This window comes from Jaculus jaculus, chromosome 6 (genome assembly GCF_020740685.1).
Source record: "Jaculus jaculus isolate mJacJac1 chromosome 6, mJacJac1.mat.Y.cur, whole genome shotgun sequence".
NCBI lineage: Eukaryota > Metazoa > Chordata > Mammalia > Rodentia > Dipodidae > Jaculus > Jaculus jaculus.
The window spans coordinates 158,934,690-158,955,608 of record NC_059107.1 but is presented as its reverse complement, the minus strand read 5'-3'; the positions used below and the strand labels follow the sequence as shown (position 1 = coordinate 158,955,608).

The following is a 20,919-nucleotide window of genomic DNA, read 5'->3' as shown; positions in this document are numbered from 1 at the left end:
TACAGACTTGATCCACCATACCCCACAACTTTTTTTTTTTTTTTAGTGTGGTGCTGAGGATTGAGCCCAGGGCCTCCCTATGTTGAGCAAATACCCTACTACTGAGCTATATATTCCCAGTTTTAATGATTTTCAAAAGAGCAAAGAAAGGCATTGAAGCCCAAGCTGGTAATGCAGGCCTAAAAATCCCAGCTGAGGTAGGAGTATCCCTAGTTCAGTGGCACACACTTTTAATCCCAGCATTTAGGAGGCAGAGGTAGGAGGATCACCGTGAGCTCGAGGCCACCCTGAGACTACAGAGTGAATTCCTGGTCAGCCTGGGCTGGAGCGCGACCCTGCCTCGAAAAACCAGCAAATAAATAAATAAATAAATAAATAAATAAATAAATAAAGGCGAGGGGCAGGGAGCTGAGCCGGGGTGGGAGGGGAAGCGCGGCTCCCGGTCCCGGCCGGGGGAGGCCGAGGCGGGAGGCGTTCGGGCCGCCCGCGAGGAGGGCGACGCCCGCGCCCGGGCCCCGCTCCGCTCCGCACCGACACGCCGGGCTCCGGCAGCAGCTCCAGGGCGCAGGCCAGGCACACGTGCGGGGACACGGGCAGCAGCCAGCGCGGGTCGTGTCGGTAGTGAGTCCTCTCCACGAGCAGCGCCGCCTCTCCGTCCCTGCCCACCGGGCCCGCGGCCGCCGACGGCCGCGCCGCCATCCTCGCGCCGCCTCAGGGGTTTTCCCGCGCGGAACACGGCGCGCGCGTGCGCACTGCGGAGGCTCACTGCGCGAGCTCGCGGGCGGGGGGCGGGGGGCGGGGGTCCGGGCGGGGGGCGCGCGGAGCGCGGAGGAGCGTGCGCGAGGTAGCGGCCCGGGGCTGGGGAGGCGGCCTCGCGGTGGAGGCGATCGCCTGGGAAGCCGAAGGACCTCAGTCTGACCCCCCAGGACCCATGCACAAGGCGCACGTGCGCCTGGAGTTCTTTTGCAGAGGCTGGAAGCCCCGGTGTGCACATTCTCTCTCTTCCCCCACCCCCTCTCTGCTTGCAGATAAATAAAATTAAAGACAGGAAAAAATAAAAGAAAGTAGCTATGAGGGAGAAACAGTCTGTTTCTGCTCTCTTTTATCTTGTTTATTGAGACAAGCTCTCTTGTAGCCCAGGCTGGACTTGGAACACTGCATGTAGCGGAGAATGAACCTTGGACCCCTGATACTTCCTATTACCACAGTCCAGTTTGCTTATATATATTTATTGTTTTTACCAGTTAGGGTCTCGCTGTATCCCAGGCTGACCTGGAATTCACTATGTAGTCTCAGGGTGGTCTCGAACTCATGGCGATCCTCCTACCTCTGCCTCCCAAGGGCTACATAGGACTAAAGACATGTGCCACCACAACTGGTATAGAGATAGAGATAGAGATAGATAGATAGATAGAGAGAGAGAGAGAGAGAGAGAGAGAGAGAGAATGGGTATGCCAGAGCCTCTTGCCACTGCAAATGAACTCCAGACGCATGCCTCATTCTGTGCATTTGGGTTTCATTATTTTTTTTAATTTTTTTCAAGGTAGAGTCTCACTCTACCTCAGGTTGACCTGGAATTCACTATGTAGTCTCAGGGTGGTCTCGAACTCATGGTGATCCTCCTACCTCTGTGTCCCAAGTGCTGGGATTAAAGATGTGCGCTACCACACCCGGCTGCATCAAACCCAGGCTGTTAGGCTTTGCAAGCAAGTGCGTTAACCTCTGAGCCATCTCTCAACCCCCATTCTTTTAATAATTAGTGATGCTGATCATCTTTATTTTTAAATATTTTATTTTATTTTATTCTCAAAGTAAGGTCTCACTCTAGCTCAGGCTGACCTGTATTTCATTATGTAGTCTCAGGGTAGCTTCGAACTCATAGTGATCCTCTTACCTCTGCCTCCCGAGTGCAAGGATTAAAGGCATGCGCCACCATGTCTGGCTCAAATATTTTATTTATTTAGGAGAGAAAGGAGGAAGGGAGGGAGGGGGGAAAGAGAATGAATAGGCACACTAGGGCCCCCAGCCACTGCAAACAAACTCCAGATGGGTCCTGGTGAATAGGACCCAAGTCTTTAGGCTTTGCACACAAGTGCCTTAACCGCTAAGCCATCTCTCCAGCCCCTGATCATCTTTTCATGTTTACTGGTCATTTATAAATTTTTGGAGAAATGTATATTTAAGTACTTTAAAAAATATTTTTAGGAGGGAATTACCATGGGATATATTTTATAATCATGGAAAATGTTAATAAAAATTAAAAAAATAAAAATTTTAAAAATATCTTTTTAGCCGGGTGTGGTGGTGCACGCCTTTAATCCCAGCACTCGGGAAGCAGAGGTAAGAGGATTGCCATGAGTTCAAGGCCACTCTGAGATGACAGAGTTAATTCCAGGTCAGCCTGGACCAGGGTGACACCCTACCTCGAAAAGAAAAAATTTGAGGCCAGGCATGGTAGCACACACCTTTAACCCCAGCACTTGGGAGGCAGAGATAGGAGGATTACCAGGAGTTTGAGGCCACCCTAAAATTACAGTGAATTCCAGGTCAGCCTGAGTTAGTGGGAGACCTTACCTCAAAAAAAAAAAAAAAAAATTCGGGTGCTAACTTACTCTCTGTTGGGAGAATCTGCTTCTCTTTTCCAGATAGATGCAGATCCTAAGAAGAGAGCTGCCCCAACATACCTCAAAAGGGGCCCAACTGAAACTAAGGACAACTGGCGAAATAAACAAGGGTGATGTTTTCCTGTGAACCGGATACCAGCACAAAGGGGAAGGAGATCAACGCAGAGAAAAATCAACTCCTACCAAATCAGAGAGCCAAAGCCTCAGAGGCCCCCAACACCTCAGCACTGAAGCAGACAAAAATGAACCCAACATGGCTCAGGGAAATCTTGCGGAAGAGGGGGTGGAAATAATGTCAGAGTCACATGTTGGGTCATGATTTGCAGAGACATTTATCATACCAATAACTGGGGGCTAACTCCACAATGCACGACCCATTTTCATTAACAAGGAGGGTCTAATGGGAGGGGGTAGATCACAGATGAGCCTAAATAATGGTACCAAACTGCCTGTATTTACTGAAAAGAAAACTAATAAATTAAATTAAAAAAAAAATTCAGGGCTGGAGAGATGGCTTAGCGGTTAAGCGCTTGCCTGTGAAGCCTAAGGACCCCAGTTCGGTTCCCCAGGTCCCACATTAGCCAGATGCACAAGGGGGCGCACGTGTCTGGAGTTCGTTTGCAGTGGCTGGAAGCCCTGGCGCGCCCATTCTCTCTCTCTCTCCCTCTATGTGTCTTTCTCTCTGTGCCTGTAGCTCTCAAATAAATAAATGAAAATAAAATTCAGTCAGGGGGGGCTAGAGGGATGGCTTAGCAGTTAAGGTGCTTACCTGCAGAGCCAAAGAACCCAGGTTCTCCAGGACCCACCCATATAAGCCAGCTGCACAAGGTGGCAAATAAATAAATAAAATCTTTAAAAATTTAAAAAGGAAAGAATGGAAGCCTGGCAGAGGTAGGAGGATTACCATGAGTTCAAGGCCACCCTGAGACTATATAGTGAATTCCAGGTCAACTCTGGGCTACGGGGAGACCCTACCTCAAAAGAATAAAAAGAATGGGGCAACCCAGTTTCAGGACCCTTCTCTGCTGCAGGAAATTCTTTACTTCTCAATAAAACTTGGTTTGAGCTGGACATGGTAGCACATGCTTTGAATCCCAACACTGGGGAGGCAGAGGTAGGAGGATCGCCATGAGTTCAAGGCCACCCTGAGACTACATAGTGAATTCTAGGTCAGCCTGGACTAGTGTAAGACCCTACCTCAAAAAGCAAACACAGGGCTGGAGAGATGGCTTAGTGATTAAGATGCTTGCCTGCAAAGCCAAAGGACCCAGGTTTGATTCCCCAGGACTCAGGTAAGCCAGATGCACAAGATGAACAATGGAGTTCATTTGTAGTGGCTGGAAGCCCTAGCACACCCAATATATCTCCCTCTACCCCCCCTCCATATATACCTCTCTCAAATAAATTAATGTAAATCAAATATTTTTTTAAAAAATTCAGAGGACTCTATAATGAGGAGCTGGAGATGGGAGGGGTGGTTCATATTGGGCTGACATACATCTCCCAAACCTCCAAAACCACAGTGTACAAGTGGCTTCTATCCCATTCACAAAGTACCCTAAATCCAAAAAGGGGGCACTCACAAAACATGTCAAAAGACTCTAAACCAAGCTGGGCATGGTGGCTCATGCCTTTAATCCCAACACTCGGGAGGCAGAGGTAGGAGGATCACCGTGAGTTCAAGACCACCCTGAGACTACATAGTGAATTCCAGGTCAGCCTGAGCTAGAGTGAGACCCTATCTTGGAAGAAAAAAAAGAGAGAGAGAATCCAAGCCCTCCAGGCTCAGGTCACCAATTTTATTAGAGGCTGTGGAAGTAAACGGCCTTCTCGGACATGTCCTGAGGACTCTGGGCTTGTGACCTACTTCTTAAAGCCATGCTGGCCGAGAAAACATCTCAGATACTTCATTAAACCAAACTTTTGTGAGGCTGGTGGATTCCGTAGAACCCCATTTGGGATCCCAGGTGCCTCCTGCCCCTGGTGGCTCTTTGTGGTAGGAAGAGGACCCCCAGCGCCGGGGTGTCCCCGAGACTGGTGGTCCCTCCCCAGAGCAGTGCAGCCTCTGATGGTGTCCCCTCTTGAATGTGGCAGGGAGAGGTCAGGGACTGAGCTCCGGGGCTTGGCGGGCTGTGGGGACCAGGGCATCCTGTTGAGGAGAGTCATGCTCAGCCTGGTTGCAGCAGAGTGGACACTTCCTCTGGTTCTGGATGCATGTCCAAACCAAGAGGAAGGTGGCTGCCAGGCCCGTCTGTCCTCTTCAGGCTCCAGGCTTCCATTTCTCCAGTAAGTCGGCTGACGGTGGGGTTTGGAGGGTTCCAAGGTCCCCCACAGGGCGCCCTCCTTTCTCCTGCCGCCGGGGCCAGTTGTAGAGATTGGGACCTTCGCTCTGCTAGAAGCCCTCTCTGCCTCTGCCATTGGGGAGACCCCAGGTCTGATCATCCCCCTGGCCCTGCTGTTCTTACTGGAAGGTTCTCGGACCCTTCTTCCTGGGCCACACCAGCTGGGAGACTCAGATGCCAGCCTGGGATTCCTGGAGGCTAGGACTGGTCCCTTAGGGAGTTCTTCCTCCATGTGCGATGCTCTGGCTCCTCCTGGTGGCCTGATTCTGGGCGTCCTTCCTGGGATGGAATTGCCCATTGGCTCTGACCTCTTCTCCAGAGCCCTGGCCTGGTTGGGGAGCTTTGAGCTTTTTCTTTCAAGAGCTGGAACACCTTGGGACCTCTTTGCAGAGCTAAGGCCTAGCAGGGAGCTCTGACCCTCACGACGCCTTTCCCCCGGCCTTTGGAGCTCCTGGTGTGGGCTTGATTCAGACAGCCTTACCCCAGCTTGGGGCAGCGAGCAAGGTTCTAAGAAGTGAAAGCGCAAGTAAGACTCCAGGATGCGCCGAGGCAGGCCCCAGCGCAGGTGGGCCGCCCTCCGCCGCATGAGACTCTCCAGGAGCAGCTGTTTGCTCTTCTTGAGGACTGGCCCCTTGGGCTCCTGGGAGGCTGGACAGACCACAGTTCTGGGCTTCCAGGAGCGGGCAGTGCCCTGACTGGTCAGATGTCCTTCCTTCCCACCATGCAGCATGAGAACTTCACCCCAGTGGGGATGGGGACTCCTCTCAGGACAGAGAGGAGAGTCTACACCGGTCACAGCCACTGTCTGCTTGGGCTCCAGGACCCCGTATCCAGAGACAGTGAGGGTTGGGGGCTGGGCCAGGTTATATTTCCTGCATGTGAGCCCCTCGGCCCCAGAGAAGTCACCTTGGAAACTGGCCATGGCAGTATCCTGGCCTCTGGCCAGACCCTTATCTCTTCTCCCAGGTGCTTGAGACAGTCCAGCGCTCTCAGCTCCGTGTTTTCTCTGGCTCCTTCTATCCTGGGGTACCGCAGCACCTTCATCTGCACCCTTGCTCTGTTTTCCCCACCGTTGCTTTTGCATCTCTCCGTCACTTCCACGTCTTGACTGCCCGTGGTCATCCCTCGCAGAGGCCTGGGTCTTTACACTGCCACCTCCTGTGCGCCTTCTTGGGTTCCTCTTCCTTTGTATCTGAGTTTTTGCACCGTTCCCTCTTCCAAAATGCCGCTGGTTCTTCCACTCCGATGAATAGTAGCTCTTCCCATTAACTCTACTTCTTAACAGCTTTTGCTTCTGTCTCCTAAGCCTCTGGATCTTTCTGGCATCCTCGCTTCCAGCCACTCTCCAGTTTCTCTTCTCTGATGCCTGGTTTTCGGCAGTGGCAGCGTTCTCTCCTCCAGTGGGTTCCCAGCAACTCTGCCCTGGAGAATAGCTCCCTCCCAGTTCACTCTCCAACTGTCCCCCGTTCTCTCTCTCGGGTGTCCGGGTCTTTGCATCATGCTCACCTCCAAGTGCTTGCTGGCTTCTCTTCTCTGGGGCTTGAACTTCTACTCTGCCCTCACCCGCCTCCTGCGCCTGGTTCTTCCATTCTGACCAATGGGTCCTCATCCCCACCTCACTTCTTAAATGGCTTTGCCTCTCTTTCCTGGCTGCCCAGGCCCCTACACCGCTCTCTCCTCCAGCAATTCTCAGGATTCTCAAGGCTAGCATTTGAATCTCTGTACCATACCCACCCTGAACCTGCTCTTCTTTCTCACTCTCTGCTGCGCCGATTTCAGCGTCACTTCTTAATTCTTCCCTGGTCTCTGCCTCGGGTGCCTGGGTATTTTTGCTAGTATTGCCTCTAATAACTTCCTGATCCTTCCACGTTGGTATGTGGATCTTTTCAAGAAATTCATTCCCCAGAAGACCTTGATCTTCTTTTGCAAGCTCCTGGTTCTCTGTATCCTCACCTTTAACACCCCCTCCCATGTTCCTCTTCCCGCAGGCCTGAGTGTCTGTCCCATTCTCTGCATTCCGTTCCTTGTTCTCCCTCTCTGCAGAGTACGTCTGCACATGGGCTTTACCTCTCACGTGTCCCTGATTCTCAGCCTCAGGTGTGAAGGTATTTGCAATATTCTCTTTTCCGTCACCTCGCTGGTCATTCTCTTCTGGTGCCTGAACCTCTGCCATGTATTCTCCTCTAGCCTGGCTCTGATTTCCCCAACATTGTACGGTGAATTCTCTGTGAATCTCACCCACTAGTAGTCTCTGGCTTTCCCACCATGGTGCCTGGATCACCACCCAGTCCTCTTCTCTTATCTCCCTGAACTGCTTCATCCTAGGAGTCTGAGGTTCTCCAGCGCCCTCGCCTCGTCCCAGGTCATGATGGTCCTGCAGCACCTGAGCTGCATGTCTTGGTAGGGTCTGGTTCTCTCTCTTAGCTGCTTGCACCTTCCGGGCTTGCACACCTCCACGCGGCCATTCTTCCTCTCCGGCTGGTGTCGGAATCTCATTCTCATTTCTAGTATATCTCTGTTTCTCCCACTCTGGGGTCTGGGACTCTGCATCATCCTGTTGTCTGGCTGCTCTCAGGTTCTCCCTGCAAGATGTCAGGGTTTGCATGTCACCCTCACCTCCCATCTGGTCTTGTGTCCTCAGCTCTAGTGCCTGGAACTCATTATTCTCACCTCCAGCCCAGCCTTGTTTTCCCAGCACTCGGGCCTGGACCACTCCCTCTTCCTCACCTCTGGTCTCTTTCTCGCTCTTCTTCTCAGATGCCTGGGTCCCCGCAGCAGTCCTTCCTTCACTCTTATCCTGCTTCCCCCATTCTGCTGTCTGAGTTGCTGTGTCAGTTTTAGATCTTAACCGTTCTTGATTCCTTCCCATGTGAGCCTGGGAAGATGGGTTGCTATCGCCAGACTCCCCCTGGGTTTTCTTCCATGATTTTCCAGTTTGGACTCTGTTTTCAACTCCCTTCTGGACCCGGTTCTCCCCAACTGGTGTCAGGTTCTCATCACCAGTCTCACATATTACTAGTCTCTGGTTTCTGTGCCTCAGGGTCTTGGCCTCTGCACCATCCTCCATTCTAGCGTTCACTGGGAGTTGGTCTCCAGAGGCTTGGATTTCCCAAGCACCCTCCCTTCTGCTTTCAGTCTGGTTTATACATTTTAGGGCCTGGCTCTCTTTGCTATATCTCCTGTCTATCATCTGGCTTTCATTCCATGGTGCCTTGGGCTGTGGTGGGCTACCCCAGGACTTCCAGGTGGGCATTCTCACTTGTTGGTTAGGAGGATCAGGCAGGAACTCTCTGACACAGGACTTCAGGCTCTGAGCTGAATGCAGGTTTGGGAGAGAGATCGGTAAGGTTGTGGAGGTGGGGCGGCCCTTCATTCTAACAGCCGGCTCTGCTGGCACCGCCGTCTCCCAGGAGGGAACCAGCTGCTGCTGCTCCTTTCTTTGGCATGTGTCTGGGGAAGGGTGAGCTTGGCTATTCTCAAGGCTCCGGGGAACCTGCCATGTTTCCCAAGAACTGTCCTGAGGGAAAAGACAGGAACTTGAAAAGGAAGACGTACAAAAGATGGGCTCAGAGGAAATGTGAACACCCCAAGGAAGGTCTTGACATGAGGTCTGTGGAGGCAGCAAGCACCGGGGCCACGGCTGCCGGAGGTCCCACCGGTATCCCCATCTCTGTTTTGGTGTCCGTTGATGAACATGAACATCCAGGTCCCCGATTTTGCCAGGAGTTAAGAGGAGCTCAGGAACCGTCCTGAAGGAAGTTTCATGTCTGGTGGAGGGCACTGCCCACTTCTGTGATGGCACCTGGTAAGAAGAAACTGAAAAGTAAAGTTCTTGCACATAGCTCACCTCATACTCACTACAGACAAGAGGGTGGTTGGGCTCACAAAATGGGGAGTCACTTCCTCTACGGCAAGTGGTATCTATTCACCCCAGGAAAACTAAGAGGTTGTCCTGAGCCAGACACTGTTCTGGGTGTGAGGGTACCAATGTGAACAAGACAAAATCCCCTGCTGGGAGCTCTATTGTACACCTGGAAAAGTCAATAACCAAAGATCTAACATAACATGAGCTAGGAATATAGCTCAGTTGGTGGACTGTTTGCCAGCATGCCCAAAGCCCTGGGTTAGATCCCCAGCACTTCATAAACTGCATGTGTTGTCATTTAACTGTAATCCAAGGATCCAGGATATAGAGGTAGAAGGATCAAAAGTTCAAGGTTGGGGCTAGAGAGATAGCTCAGCAGTTAAAAGCACTTGCTTAGCCGGGCGTGGTGGTGCACACCTTTAATGCCAGCACTCAGGAGGCAGAGGTAGGAGGACTGCTGTGAATTCGAGGCCACCCTGAGAATAGAGTGAATTCCAGGTCAGCCTTGTCTAGAGTGAGACCCTACCTCAAAAAACAAAACAAAACAAAAAAATAAATAAAAGCACTTGCTTGCAAGCCTGATAGGCTTCAATTCCCCAGGACCCACGTAAAGCCAGATGCACAAAGTGGTACATGTGCCTGGAGTTTATTTGCAGTGACAAGAGGCTCTAATGCACCCTCTCAAATTAAAAAAAAATAAAAGAAATTTTTTTTGAGGAAAGCCCAACAGATTGGCCCTTTTATTTTTACTGTGAGATAGTGAGTGAGAGAGAATTGGCACATCAGGGCCTCCAGCCACTGCAATCGAACTCCAGATGTGTGTGCCACCTTGTGCATATGTGCAACCTTGCACGTCTGTGTCACTTTGTGTGTCTGGTTTACATGGTACTTGGAGAGTTGAACATGGGTCTTAGGCTTCTCGGGCAAATGCATTAACTGCTAAACCATCTCTTCAGCCCTACAAATGTTTTCTTTAAAAAAGAAAAACTGAAGCTGGACATGGTGACGCACGCCTTTAATCCCAACACTCAGGAGGCAGAAGTAGGAGGATTGCCATAAGTTCAAGGCCACCCTGAGGCTCCATAGTGAATTCCAGGTCAGCCTGGGCTAGAGAGAGACACTACCTCAAACACCCCCCCCCAAAAAAAAGAAAAGAAAGAAAGGTTGGAGAGATAGTTTAGTGGTTAAGGCACCTGTCTGTGAAGCCAAGGGACCCAGGTTCAATTCCCCAGTACCCACATAAGCCAGATGCACAAGGGGACACAAGTGTTTGGAGTTGTTTTCAGTGGCTAGAGGCCCTGGAGCACTCATTCTTTCTCTGTCTGCTTCCTATCTCTTTCTTTATCTCTCTCTCTCTGTTTTCAAATAAATAAAAAAAAAATGCTGGGCATGGTGGCACATGCCTTTAATCCAAGAATTTGGGAGGCAGAGGCAGAAGGATCACCATGAGTTCAAGGCCACCCTGAGACTACATGGTGAATTCCAGTCAGCCTGGGCTACAGTGAGACTATACCTCAAAAAAAAAAAAAAAAAATTCAAGGTTTTCCTCAGAAGAAAGAGAAGGAAGAAGAGGAGACAGAGGAGAAAGCAGCTCCTATGGCCAGAATGGAATCAATGAAAAGAATACTGAGAGATGTCAGAAACTGGCCTTGGACTTGTGGTTAGCTTTGATTTTGTCCTGAGTTGAGTGGGAGTGTATCCACAGGCACCAATGCAGGGATTGTAGCAGCAAGGAGCTATGGTATGGTTTGAGTTTCTGGCTCACAGGCATAATGCTGTGCTTTAGCCTGGCACAGGGGAATGTTTGCCATTCAGTTCCCACAGGTCTACACTGTTCGCAATCAGCAGACTTGTGTGCTCAATTTGGGGACTGCAGATAATTTTTTTTTTTTTTTTTTTTTTTTACCAGTGCTGAAGTTTGAACCCAGGACGTTGAAGTGCTGGGCTTTTGTGTTTATGGCTTCGGAATTTTTTTTTTTTTTGAAGTAGGATCTCACTCTAGCCCAGGCTATCCTGGAACTCTCTGTAGTCCTAGGCTGGCCTTGAACTCACAGCAATCCTCTACCTCTGCCTTCCTAGCGTTGGGATTAAAGGCGTGTGCCACCACACCTGGCTAAGAGTAAGCGTTTTTAAAACTAGAGAGAAAAGTCTGGCACTTGACAAGTCCCAGAACTTGAGGGGCTGAGGAAGGAGGACACCTGGTAGCTCAAGGCTTGTCTGGGGCTACAGAGTGCATTCAAGCTCCTGGACAATGCTCACACTGGTCAGTCTGGGCTACTCCTTGGTTCACGGCTGACACACGGGGTCCATGTGCAGCAAGTGACTGTGGTAGTCAGGATGCTAACAGGAGGGGGTCGAGTTTGAGGGGCACCCTTACTTTGATGGCATTCCTCTTGCTGGAGCAGGTCCTGGTCACCTGGTACCAATACCTTCGGATCTGCCAGATCAGGAAGAGGCAGAGGACAAGCAGGTTGCAGCAGCACCAGGGATCCCTGCAGCTTCCGTGCCGGGAGAACAAGCCCTGCACGGGCTCCCACTCAGGGCCCCGGAATGGCCCCACCACGACACAGGCACCCAATGGTGGCAGCAACATGGCAAAGTCCAGGTCATGCGGATGATGGTTAGGGAGCGGGAAGGCAGCACTGGTGTGGCAGAACCAGCCAGTTTGGGGTGAGGTACCCCCTACCTCATTCATGACACCTCTGTCACAGAGGCCACCTCACAGTGGAGCTGCCTGATGTCCTGCCTTCAGGTCCAACTACAAGTCCCAGGCAGTCAGTCTCAGTGCAGGTCACCTCCAGGCCAGGCCAGACCTGGCTCAGACAAGAAGTCCTCCACAGCAGCAGGCTAGCAGGTCATGCCCCCAAGTGGTCAAATATCTAAATAACAACTTGGATGCCAATCAAGCCTGAGCAGCCTACCCCTGACCTTTGGCCTTTCACTCCACATCTATGCTCAAGAGGTAGTTGTCAAATATTTTAGGGGGATTCCTTGAAAATTCATAAAAACTAAAAGTATGCAGAGTACTTGAATTTAAAGGAGACTAATGGTTATATTATAAAGAGTCTACAGGGGGCTGGAGAGATAGCTTAGCGGCTAAGGTGTTTGCCTGCAAAGCCAAAGGATCCCAGTTTGATTCTCCAGGATCCACGTAAGCCAGATGCATAAGGGGGCACATGCATCTTGGGTTCGTTTGCAGTGGCTGGAGGCCCTGGCATGCCCATTCTCTCTATCTCTTTCTCACTCTCTGCTTCTTTCTCTCTCTCAAAATAAATAAATTATATATATATAATTTTTTCTAGAAAGTTAACAGCCTGGTGTGATGGTGCATACCCTTAATCCCAGCACTTGGGTGGCAGAGGTAGGAGGATCACTGAGTTTGAGGCCAGCTTGGAACAAATTCCAGGTCAGCCTGGGCTAGAGGAAGACCCTACCTCAAAAAGAAATTTTTTTTTTTTTTTTTTTTTGGTTTTTCGAGGTAGTGTCTCACTCTGGTCCAGGCTGACCTGGAATTCACTCTGTCATCTCAGGGTGGCCTTGAACTCATGGCAATCCTCCTACCTCTGCCTCCCGAGTGCTGGGATTAAAGGCGTGTGCCACCACGCCCAGCTTTGATGCATAACTTTTGTTTTTGAAAATTACACAATGATGCCTATAGCTTTTTAAAATTATTTATTTGCCAGAGAGGGGACCAGTATGCCAGGGTCTTTTTCTGGTGCAAATGCCCTTCCAGCTTTATGTAAGTGGTTGGAAATTGAACCAAGGCATCAGTCTTTGCAAGCAAGTGCCTTTAACCACTGAGCCATGTTCCCAGCCCCAAGGAATAACTTCTATAATGTTCCATAACAGCAGAATAACTACTATACTGATTGACAATTAGATTGGTAGCAACTGACCAAATCTTTTTTTCTTTTTCTTTTCTCTCTCTCTCTCTCTTTTTTTTTTTTTTTTTTGAGAGTGACAGACAGAGAAATAAAGAGGCAGATAGAGAGAGAGAGAATAGGTGCACCAGGGCCTCCAGCCACTACAAACAAACTCCAGACACGTGTGCCCCCTTGTGCATCTGGCTAACATGGGTTCTGGGGAATCGAGCCTCAAACCAGTGTCCTTAGGCTTCATAGGCAAGTGCTTAACCACTAAGCCATCTCTCCAGCCATGACTGGATCTTTTATGGTAGGGCAAAGTCTCATGTAGTCCAGGCTGGCCTTGGCAGTGTAGCCTGAGAAGGATCCACCTGAATAATATGAAGATAGGGAAGAGGTCCATGGAAGAAAAATTACGTAGGTTGGTGCCATAATAAGACTTGAGGAACTGTGGCTCCAGAAAGCTCTTTGTTTGCTTGGGTTTTTTTGTTTGTTTTAATATTTTATTTATTATTTATTTGCAAAGGGAGAGAGAATGGTGCACTAGGGCCTCTTGGCACTGCAGATGAACTCGAAATGCATGCACTACTTTGTGCATCTGGCTTTATGTGGGTACTGGGGAATTGAACCTGGGCTATTGGGCTTTGAAAGCAAGTACCTTTAACCACTAAGTCATCTCTCCAGCCTTTGTTTTTGCTTTTGAGACAGTTTCACCCTCTAGTCTAGGCTGCTCTGGAACTATGTAATCTAGGAAGGCCTCAAACTCACAGCAAACTTCTTGTCTCAGATTCCCAGATCTTTGGCTTACTGAAATTACAGGTATAAACCATTAGATCTTTACATTATTTTTTTAGGTTTATTTATTTATCTGCTTGCAAGCAGAGAGAGAGAGAAGAGAGACAGACAGAGAGAGTAAGCTCATCAGGGCCTCTAGCCACTGCAAACAAACTCCAGATGCATGCACCACTTTGTGCATCTGCCTTATGTATGTACTGGGGAATGAAACCCGGGCCATTGGGCTTTGCAAAAAAAGTGCCTTTAGGGCTGGAGAGATAGCTTAGTGGTTAAGGCGTATGCCTGTGAAGCCTAAGGATCCAGGTTCAATTCTACAGGTCCCTTGTAAGCCGGTAGCACATGGTAGTGCCTGCATCTGGAATTCGTTTGCAGAGGCTGGAAGCCCTGGCACGCCCACTCTCAGCCTATCTCTCTCTCAAATAAATAAAAATAAATCTTAAAAAGAAAAAAGCTTGGTGTAGTAGCCCATGCCTTTAATCCCAGCACTCAGGAGGCAGAGGTAGGAGGATCACTGTGAGTCCAAGTCAGCCTGGACTAGAGTAAAAACCTACCTTGAAAAAAAATTTTTTAAAAAGTGCCATTAACTGCAGAGCCATCTCTCCAGCCCCTATTTTGAATTGAGACAATATCATGTAGCTCAAATTCACTATGTGGCCAAGGCTGGCCTTGAACTCTCCCAGCTGTATTTATTTATTTAGAGGCAGAGTCTCATGTATCCCAGACTGGCCTCCAACTCTATGTTGATGAGGATAATCATGCATTTCTGATCCTCCAGCTTCCAACTCCCCAGGAGGATGGCAGTGTGTTCAAGGCCACCCTGAGACTACATAGTAAATTCCTATGGGCTAGAGGGAGACCCTACCTTGAAAAACCAAAAAAAAAAAAAAAAGTGTAGGATTCAGATGGATCCCCTCTGCCCCACAGCTTTGAATAAAACTTCAGCTTTGCTTCAAACAAAGAAACAAGCTCCTTGATCAGTATGCTACTTTCCGAATGTTAATACAGTTTTGGCAGATAATTTATACCAGAACGCTAATAAAAATAGAGGTCTGGAGAGATGGCTCAGGGGTTAAGGCGCTTGCTGCAAAACCAAAGAACCCAGGTTCTATTCCCCAGGACCCACTTAAGCCAGATGCACATGCACCTGGAGTTTGTTTGCAGTGGCTGGAGGCCCTGGCGCGCCCATTCTCTTCTCTCCTCTCTCCCTCTTAAATAAATAAATGAAATTTTTAAAAGGGGAACCAAAAAAAAAAAAAAAAAAAAAAAAAAGCAGGGCATGCCACTTGAACCGCACCGAGATGCTACCGGAGCCGGTCCCTCTAGGGGCGAGGTTCCCCGGCTGCTCCTGATGGCGTCACTTCCGCTTCCTGCCGCGCGCTCGGCGACTTCCGCTCCTTTTCATCCGTGCGGCGTTTAGGCTTCTCCAGGCGGTAGTCTGCGCTGGTGTGGTGGCGAGGCCGGCGACCGCAGCCATGGTGAGTGCGTGCCGGGGTCGGGCGCCGGGAGGCGGGAGTCCGGGCTTCCGGGGCCCAGCAGCCCGGGCTGGACTCGAACTCGCGCAGTCGCGCGCGCGCTCGGCAGGCCAGAGGTCCAGGCCGCCGCGCTCCGGGGCTCACTGGCCGCGGGGAGCGGACGAGAGGGCCTGGCCCAGCGTGGGAGAGAATGGCCAACCCACGTGGGAACCCGTAGAAAGCTGGGTGGAAAAAAGCTTGCCTTCATCCGTTTTTCATTATTATTATGATTTATAACAATCCGCGGAGGATGCAGTTAAGCCACGGGATTCGGATCCGTCTCCCCTACGCGTTCCCGGGTTCGGGAGAGGGAGACCTGCGTGGGACTGTATCTTGTACCCGCCGGGCACTAACACGTGCCAGGCGCTTAAAGGAGATTTTAAAATCTGGAGCTGTGCAGCGGCCTCGGCCCAGTCCCGAAGCCCAGCGAAGGCGTCTGCTGTGAGTCGGTGGCCTCGCATGGAGGAGGGTAGCGCCGCGTGTGAGCGTGATAACTTGGTGGTTGTCAGCTCGTAATCATGCTGAGTTCCAGTTCGTGTTTCCTGCCGCGGCTACTCTAGATTGGCACTTGGAAGGGAGCAAGGGACCTTGCAAAGCCTTTTCATTTTTCCTTATTTACCCCACAGAGTTTGGTTCTCTTTAGGGTGACTCCTGCACGCCCACCTCCACACCGTTTTACAAGCTAGTACATGGCCTAATCTGAACTTTAGAAACTTTGTTTTGTTTTTTCAAGGTAGGTCTCGCTCTAGCCCTGGTTGACCTGGAATACACTGTGTAGTCTCAGGGTGGCCTCGAATTAGGGCGATCCTCCTACCTCTGCCTCCCGAGTGCTGGGATTAAAGGCGTGTGCCATTTTGCCAGGCTAGAGCTTGAGAAATTCATAAACCAGAACTTAACACAATTCGTTGGAAAATTGTGGAATAGAGTGCTCACAATGTGAACTTGGCAGCAGTTTTCATCGGTTGCAATATGGGAATAGCAATACTTGAGCCTGTTGTGAGATCAAATGATGTAATACTTAGTACCTAATCATTGCTTAAGGATCGGGATGTGTTCAGAGAATTATGCTGTTGGTTGATTTTTTTAAGTTAGTTGACTACCATTGACCAACACAGATAAATAGTAAGTAGACACATACTTTTTGAGAAAGGTTTATATACTGTGGCCAAGACTTCCTAGGAACACACCGTGTAATCCCGACAGGCTTGTCTTGAGTTTGAGATCCTCCTAGAGTTTTGACAGCAGGCCTGGTCAGTGTTGTGATCTCTGGTGCAGTCAAGAGATGGATGTAATAAGCATAGGGGGTGTTGCTGACATGGTGGAGGACAAGTAGAAGGCACAAAAGGAGGAAAATTAAAAATGTGGACTCTTAAGTGCTGTAGTTTTATAAGTCAAAGTTCATATTTAGAGCTGGGCGTGGTGGTGCACGCCTTTAATCCCAGCACTTGGGAGGCAGAGGTAGAAGGATTGCCATGAGTTCAAGGCCACCCTTAGACTACATAGTGAATTCCAGGTCAGCCTGGGCTAGAGAAAAACCCTACCTCAAAAAAAAAAAAAAAAACCCAAAATAATAAGTAAATAAATACAATGTACAGTTTTAAAGAGGAGGAAATACATGATAAAGTAGCTGGTTTGATTTCTTTTTCATTGTACATTGCTTCTGAACATCTGTTTTTCTTTTTATGCTAATTGTATTTAGGTATCTAAATAAAATGCCCCTGAAGCAAAAACAAAAACAATATAGGCTTCCTATTTGCTTGTTTTGTTTGAGGGTCTCACTATAGCTCAGGTGGCCTTGAATACACTGAGTACTTAGATTACAGGCAAGCACTACCATACCCAGTTTATAGATGAAAATCCCAAATTAAAAATCATTTCTGGGGCTGGAGAGATTGCTTAGTAGTTAAGACACTTGCTTGCAAAGCCTAACTACCAGGGCTCAATTCCCTAGTACCCATGTAAAGCCACATGCACAAAGACACAGGCATCTGGAGTTCTTTTGCATTGGCTAGGGGCCTGGCACACGCATTTCTCTTTTTTCTTCTTCCCCACCCTCCTTTGCAAATAAATACATTTCAAAAATAAAAATCACTTCCATGAAATGCAAGTAGATGATGAACCGTAGGAGCTTGTGTATAATTCTTTGCTGTACCACTACCAATCATTGTGGTAAAGAAAGAAAAATACAAGCTTTAGTATACATTAGGCTATATAATACTTACCTTCCCTTTTGACCAGAGTAGTAAGTAGTTTTTCGGGAAATGGGTGTGATAGAATGGAATCAAGCAGGCCACTGTGTCTCAGTTGTAGATTAGTGGGATTTTTTTTTTTTTTCCTCTTCTTCGAGGTAGGGTCACACTCTAGCCCAGGCTGACCTGGAATTTACTCTGCAGTCCCAGGCTGGCCTCGAACTCAACAATGATCCTTCTACCTCAGCCCCCACCCCCACCCCCAAGTGCTGGAAGTAAAGGATTAAAGGCTTGTGCCACCACACCTAGCTTGTGTTTTGGTTTTGAGACAGAGTCATAGCTTGGGCTGGCCTTACTACTTACTCTGTAGTTGAGGATGACTGAACTTGGTCTAGTGCCAGAATTACAGGTATCCACCACCATGCCCAGTTTGTGCCATGCTGAGGACCAAACTCAGGGTTTTCTGCATGTTAGGCAGGCACTCTGCCCAAAGCCACATCACTTGCCTTTTGGTTGGTCTCTCAGTTTGTCTCAAACAGCTTCCAGTTCAGTGTGACTGATGCTTCTGTTTCCCCCATAGACAGAGGCTGATGTTAATCCAAAGGCCTATCCCCTGGCAGACGCCCACCTCACCAAGAAACTACTGGACCTTGTTCAGCAATCGTGTAACTACAAACAGCTTCGGAAAGGAGCCAATGAGGGTAAGGCAACCACGGGGTGTTACTAGGGGATGCTAAAGGCACCTGTTTACATCTGGGGCCTCCTTTCTAGATTTCCAGTTTAAAGAAGGGCAGGGTTTTAGTATATTATAGTTTTTCCTCTCTCATCCTTCTCACTTCTCTCTCAAGAAGATTGGATCTTGCTGTATTTCCTAGGCTGGTTTCAAACTCCTGGGCGCAAGCAGTCCTAAATAGCTGGGCTAACCACTGCAGCCTAGTTTTTCTTGGCTGTGGTCAGTCAGTGAAAGGACTTTAAAGCAGCTTGGGTTTTTTGGGTTTTGTTTTGCTTTTTTTGGTTTTTCAAGGTAGAGTCTCATTCTAGCCCAGGCTGACCTGGAATTCACTATGTAGTCTCAGGGTGACCTCAAACTCACAGCGATCCTCCTACCTCTGTCTTCAAGTGCTGGGATTAAAGGCGTGCGCCACCACGCCCAGCTAAAAGCAGCATTTTGACATTAGATGCTAAAGGCTAATGTGCTTTATTTATTTTTTAGAATCATCAATTGTTAATATTTTGGTGTGATTGCTTTCTTGGTCTCTCAATATATAAATGCATTTTTGTTTTGAGACAGGGTTTTATGTGGCTTAGGCTGGCCTTAAGACTCTGTGTAGCAAGGATGACCTTGAACTTCCAGTCTTCCTGTGTCAGCCTCCCAAGTGTTGGGATTATGGGCATGTGCCACCACACCCAATGGGACCAGCATTCCATCTTTCTCCTGTATTTATTTTTGTGGAACCACTTAAAAGGCAATTAATGAGATTTTTTTTTTTTCCCAAAGTAGGGTCTCTAGCTCAGGCTGACCTGGAATTCACTCTGTAGTGTTAGGGTGGCCTCAAACTCATGTCAATCCTCTTACCTCTGCCTCCCGAGTGCTGGGATTAAAGGCGTGCACCACCACACCTGGCTAATTAGTGGGATTTTTAAAACATATTTATTTACTTATTTTGAGAAAGGCCTCAAGCCATTGCAAATAGACTCCAGACACATGCGCCACCTTGTGCATTTAGCTTATGTGTGTATACTAGAAATAGAACCTGGGTCCTTAGGCTTTGCAAGCAAGTGCCTTTACTGCTAAGCCATCTCCAGCCCAGTTAGCAGGATTTTATGTAGTAACTTGTGCTCTCTCTTCCGGGCCACCAGTAAAAAAGGCATGATGTTTCTGTTCCCCCCCCCCAAAAAAAAATAAAGAATACCCTTAATATCAGGTAGTTAGCTGTTGTCTTTGAAGGTACTAACTGAAGCACTAGGCATTGATCATGATTGAGATTTTGGAGGAATAATGAGAACAACTTGAAAAGTCGGAGCACATCAGTTTTGTGTCTTTTTCCCACAGTGCTGGGAACAGTTCTTCCACATGCAGGGTCGGCACTTTATCCCCCGAGCCCCACCCATGGCCCAGCATCTGTCTGGTGCTTTTCACGTTGCAGCAACTATGGCCAGGTGTAGAATGGCAGTGACAGGAGGGCCTACCTACCTCTCACCTAGCTGACCTAGCACGTTCAGTCAGCTGGGTGGCTGAGGGCCTGAATTGGCCCTCATGTGAATAGAGCCATCTTGGTTCTTCTTGCTGTGCCTTGTGCTGTGCTCACCATGTGGAGCCAGGATAACAGACGGGGCCTAGGATGAAGAGTCAGAATCTGTTCACTAGGGTTCAAGGAGGAGGAACAATATTTTCTGTCCTTTCCCTCCGTTTGAACTATTCATTTTTATCATGTTGTATAAATTCAGTCTTCTGACGTGATACTTGAGCAGAGAACAGGTTTATTTGGTGGCCGATCAAAACTAGAGAGGCCAGGAATGGTGGTATACATTTTTAATCCCAGCACTGAGGTAGGAGTGTCGCCGTGATTTCAAGGCCAGTCTGGGCTACAGAGTGAGACACTGCACGACACTGCTTGGTGCTGCTGAGGGCTTGTGGGGAAGCTCTTGCAGTTGACTGGGCACAAGATGAGGGTGACTTGGACACGTGTGGCAGAGATGAAAAAAGTCAGCTTCTGGGTGTTGTAGGGTTTGAGAAAGGCATTGGGGTGACTAGTTGTTTTGACCTCTTACATCCCACAGCTGCTCCAGGCAGAAAGCTGGATATGCCTAGGCATTTTGTCCAGTTTTCTTGCACCTGTTACTCTGTTGTTTGTGGTTGGTTTGCCCAAGTTCCATGTCACCAATTGGCCTCAAAAAATGTCCTTGTCTCCACAGCCACCAAAACGCTGAACAGGGGCATCTCTGAGTTCATCGTGATGGCAGCAGATGCTGAGCCCTTGGAGATCATCCTGCACCTCCCACTTCTGTGTGAAGACAAGAATGTCCCCTATGTGTTTGTGCGTTCCAAGCAGGCCCTAGGGCGGGCCTGTGGGGTCTCCAGGCCTGTCATTGCCTGTTCTGTCACCATCAAAGAAGGCTCTCAGCTCAAGCAGCAGATCCAGTCCATTCAGCAGTCTATTGAAAGGCTCTTGGTCTAAACCTGTGGCCTTGCCCATTCCTTGACACCCTCCCCCTTGTGTATCATATTGTCTGTGTTAGCATATAGTATTTTCAGCCCCTCTCTTATAAAATAATGTACGACAGTATATGGGCTTTTTTGTCTTAGGGTTTTTACTTTTGTGATCTTCATTGTGTCAAAAGTCTACCACCCTTTAATCTCTCTTGAAAAATGAACAAATGCCTAAAATAGGCAGAATGTTACCATGTATTAGCAGGAAGAACCAGAAACCTGACTAAGCCAGAGATGTTACACTTTGCATCCACTAACTCCTCCTGTGTGCAGAGCAAGACAGGACTAAACATCGACCTCTTGGAGAAGGAAGTACATGATTGATGACAGTGTGAGGCTCATGCAAGCATCATGCCATTCCCTGATGTACTCCTGTGTGCTTTATGTGATCTTTTCACACAGTCCCTAACTGCCACTGAGGGTGGCAGGGCAGTAACATGCCAAAGAGATGCTCTTCTGCAGGACTGTTGCTGGGGTGGGTTTGACTGGGACAGGGTCAAGGAAGTTAGTCTGGGTCTT

At 48.9% G+C, this 20,919-nt stretch overlaps 3 protein-coding genes across 3 annotated transcripts in view; 1 reads left to right on the top strand and 2 right to left on the bottom strand.

Annotated features, from left to right (window-relative positions):
* The window catches only part of Mei1 (meiotic double-stranded break formation protein 1), a 103,797-nt gene extending 103,098 nt beyond the window's left edge, over positions 1–699 (bottom strand). The window contains exon 1 of the mRNA XM_045152828.1: positions 532–699. Within this exon, the coding sequence (XP_045008763.1) occupies positions 532–699 (168 nt within the window). The remainder of the gene's footprint in view (positions 1–531) is intronic.
* A 3,788-nt stretch (positions 700–4,487) lies between these two features.
* CUNH22orf46 (chromosome unknown C22orf46 homolog) lies at positions 4,488–11,424 on the bottom strand. Its single transcript, XM_045152268.1, has 4 exons — positions 11,209–11,424; positions 7,694–8,768; positions 7,345–7,531; positions 4,488–7,287 (listed from the first exon to the last, which is right to left on the bottom strand). The coding sequence occupies exons 1-4, from the start codon at positions 11,422–11,424 to the stop codon at positions 4,488–4,490; spliced, it is 4,278 nt and encodes a 1,425-aa protein (XP_045008203.1).
* A 3,428-nt stretch (positions 11,425–14,852) lies between these two features.
* Positions 14,853–20,476, top strand: Snu13 (small nuclear ribonucleoprotein 13). Its single transcript, XM_004650350.2, has 3 exons — positions 14,853–14,964; positions 17,770–17,890; positions 20,106–20,476. The coding sequence occupies exons 1-3, from the start codon at positions 14,962–14,964 to the stop codon at positions 20,366–20,368; spliced, it is 387 nt and encodes a 128-aa protein (XP_004650407.1). The 5' UTR covers positions 14,853–14,961; the 3' UTR covers positions 20,369–20,476.
* The last annotated feature ends 443 nt before the right edge of the window (positions 20,477–20,919 follow it).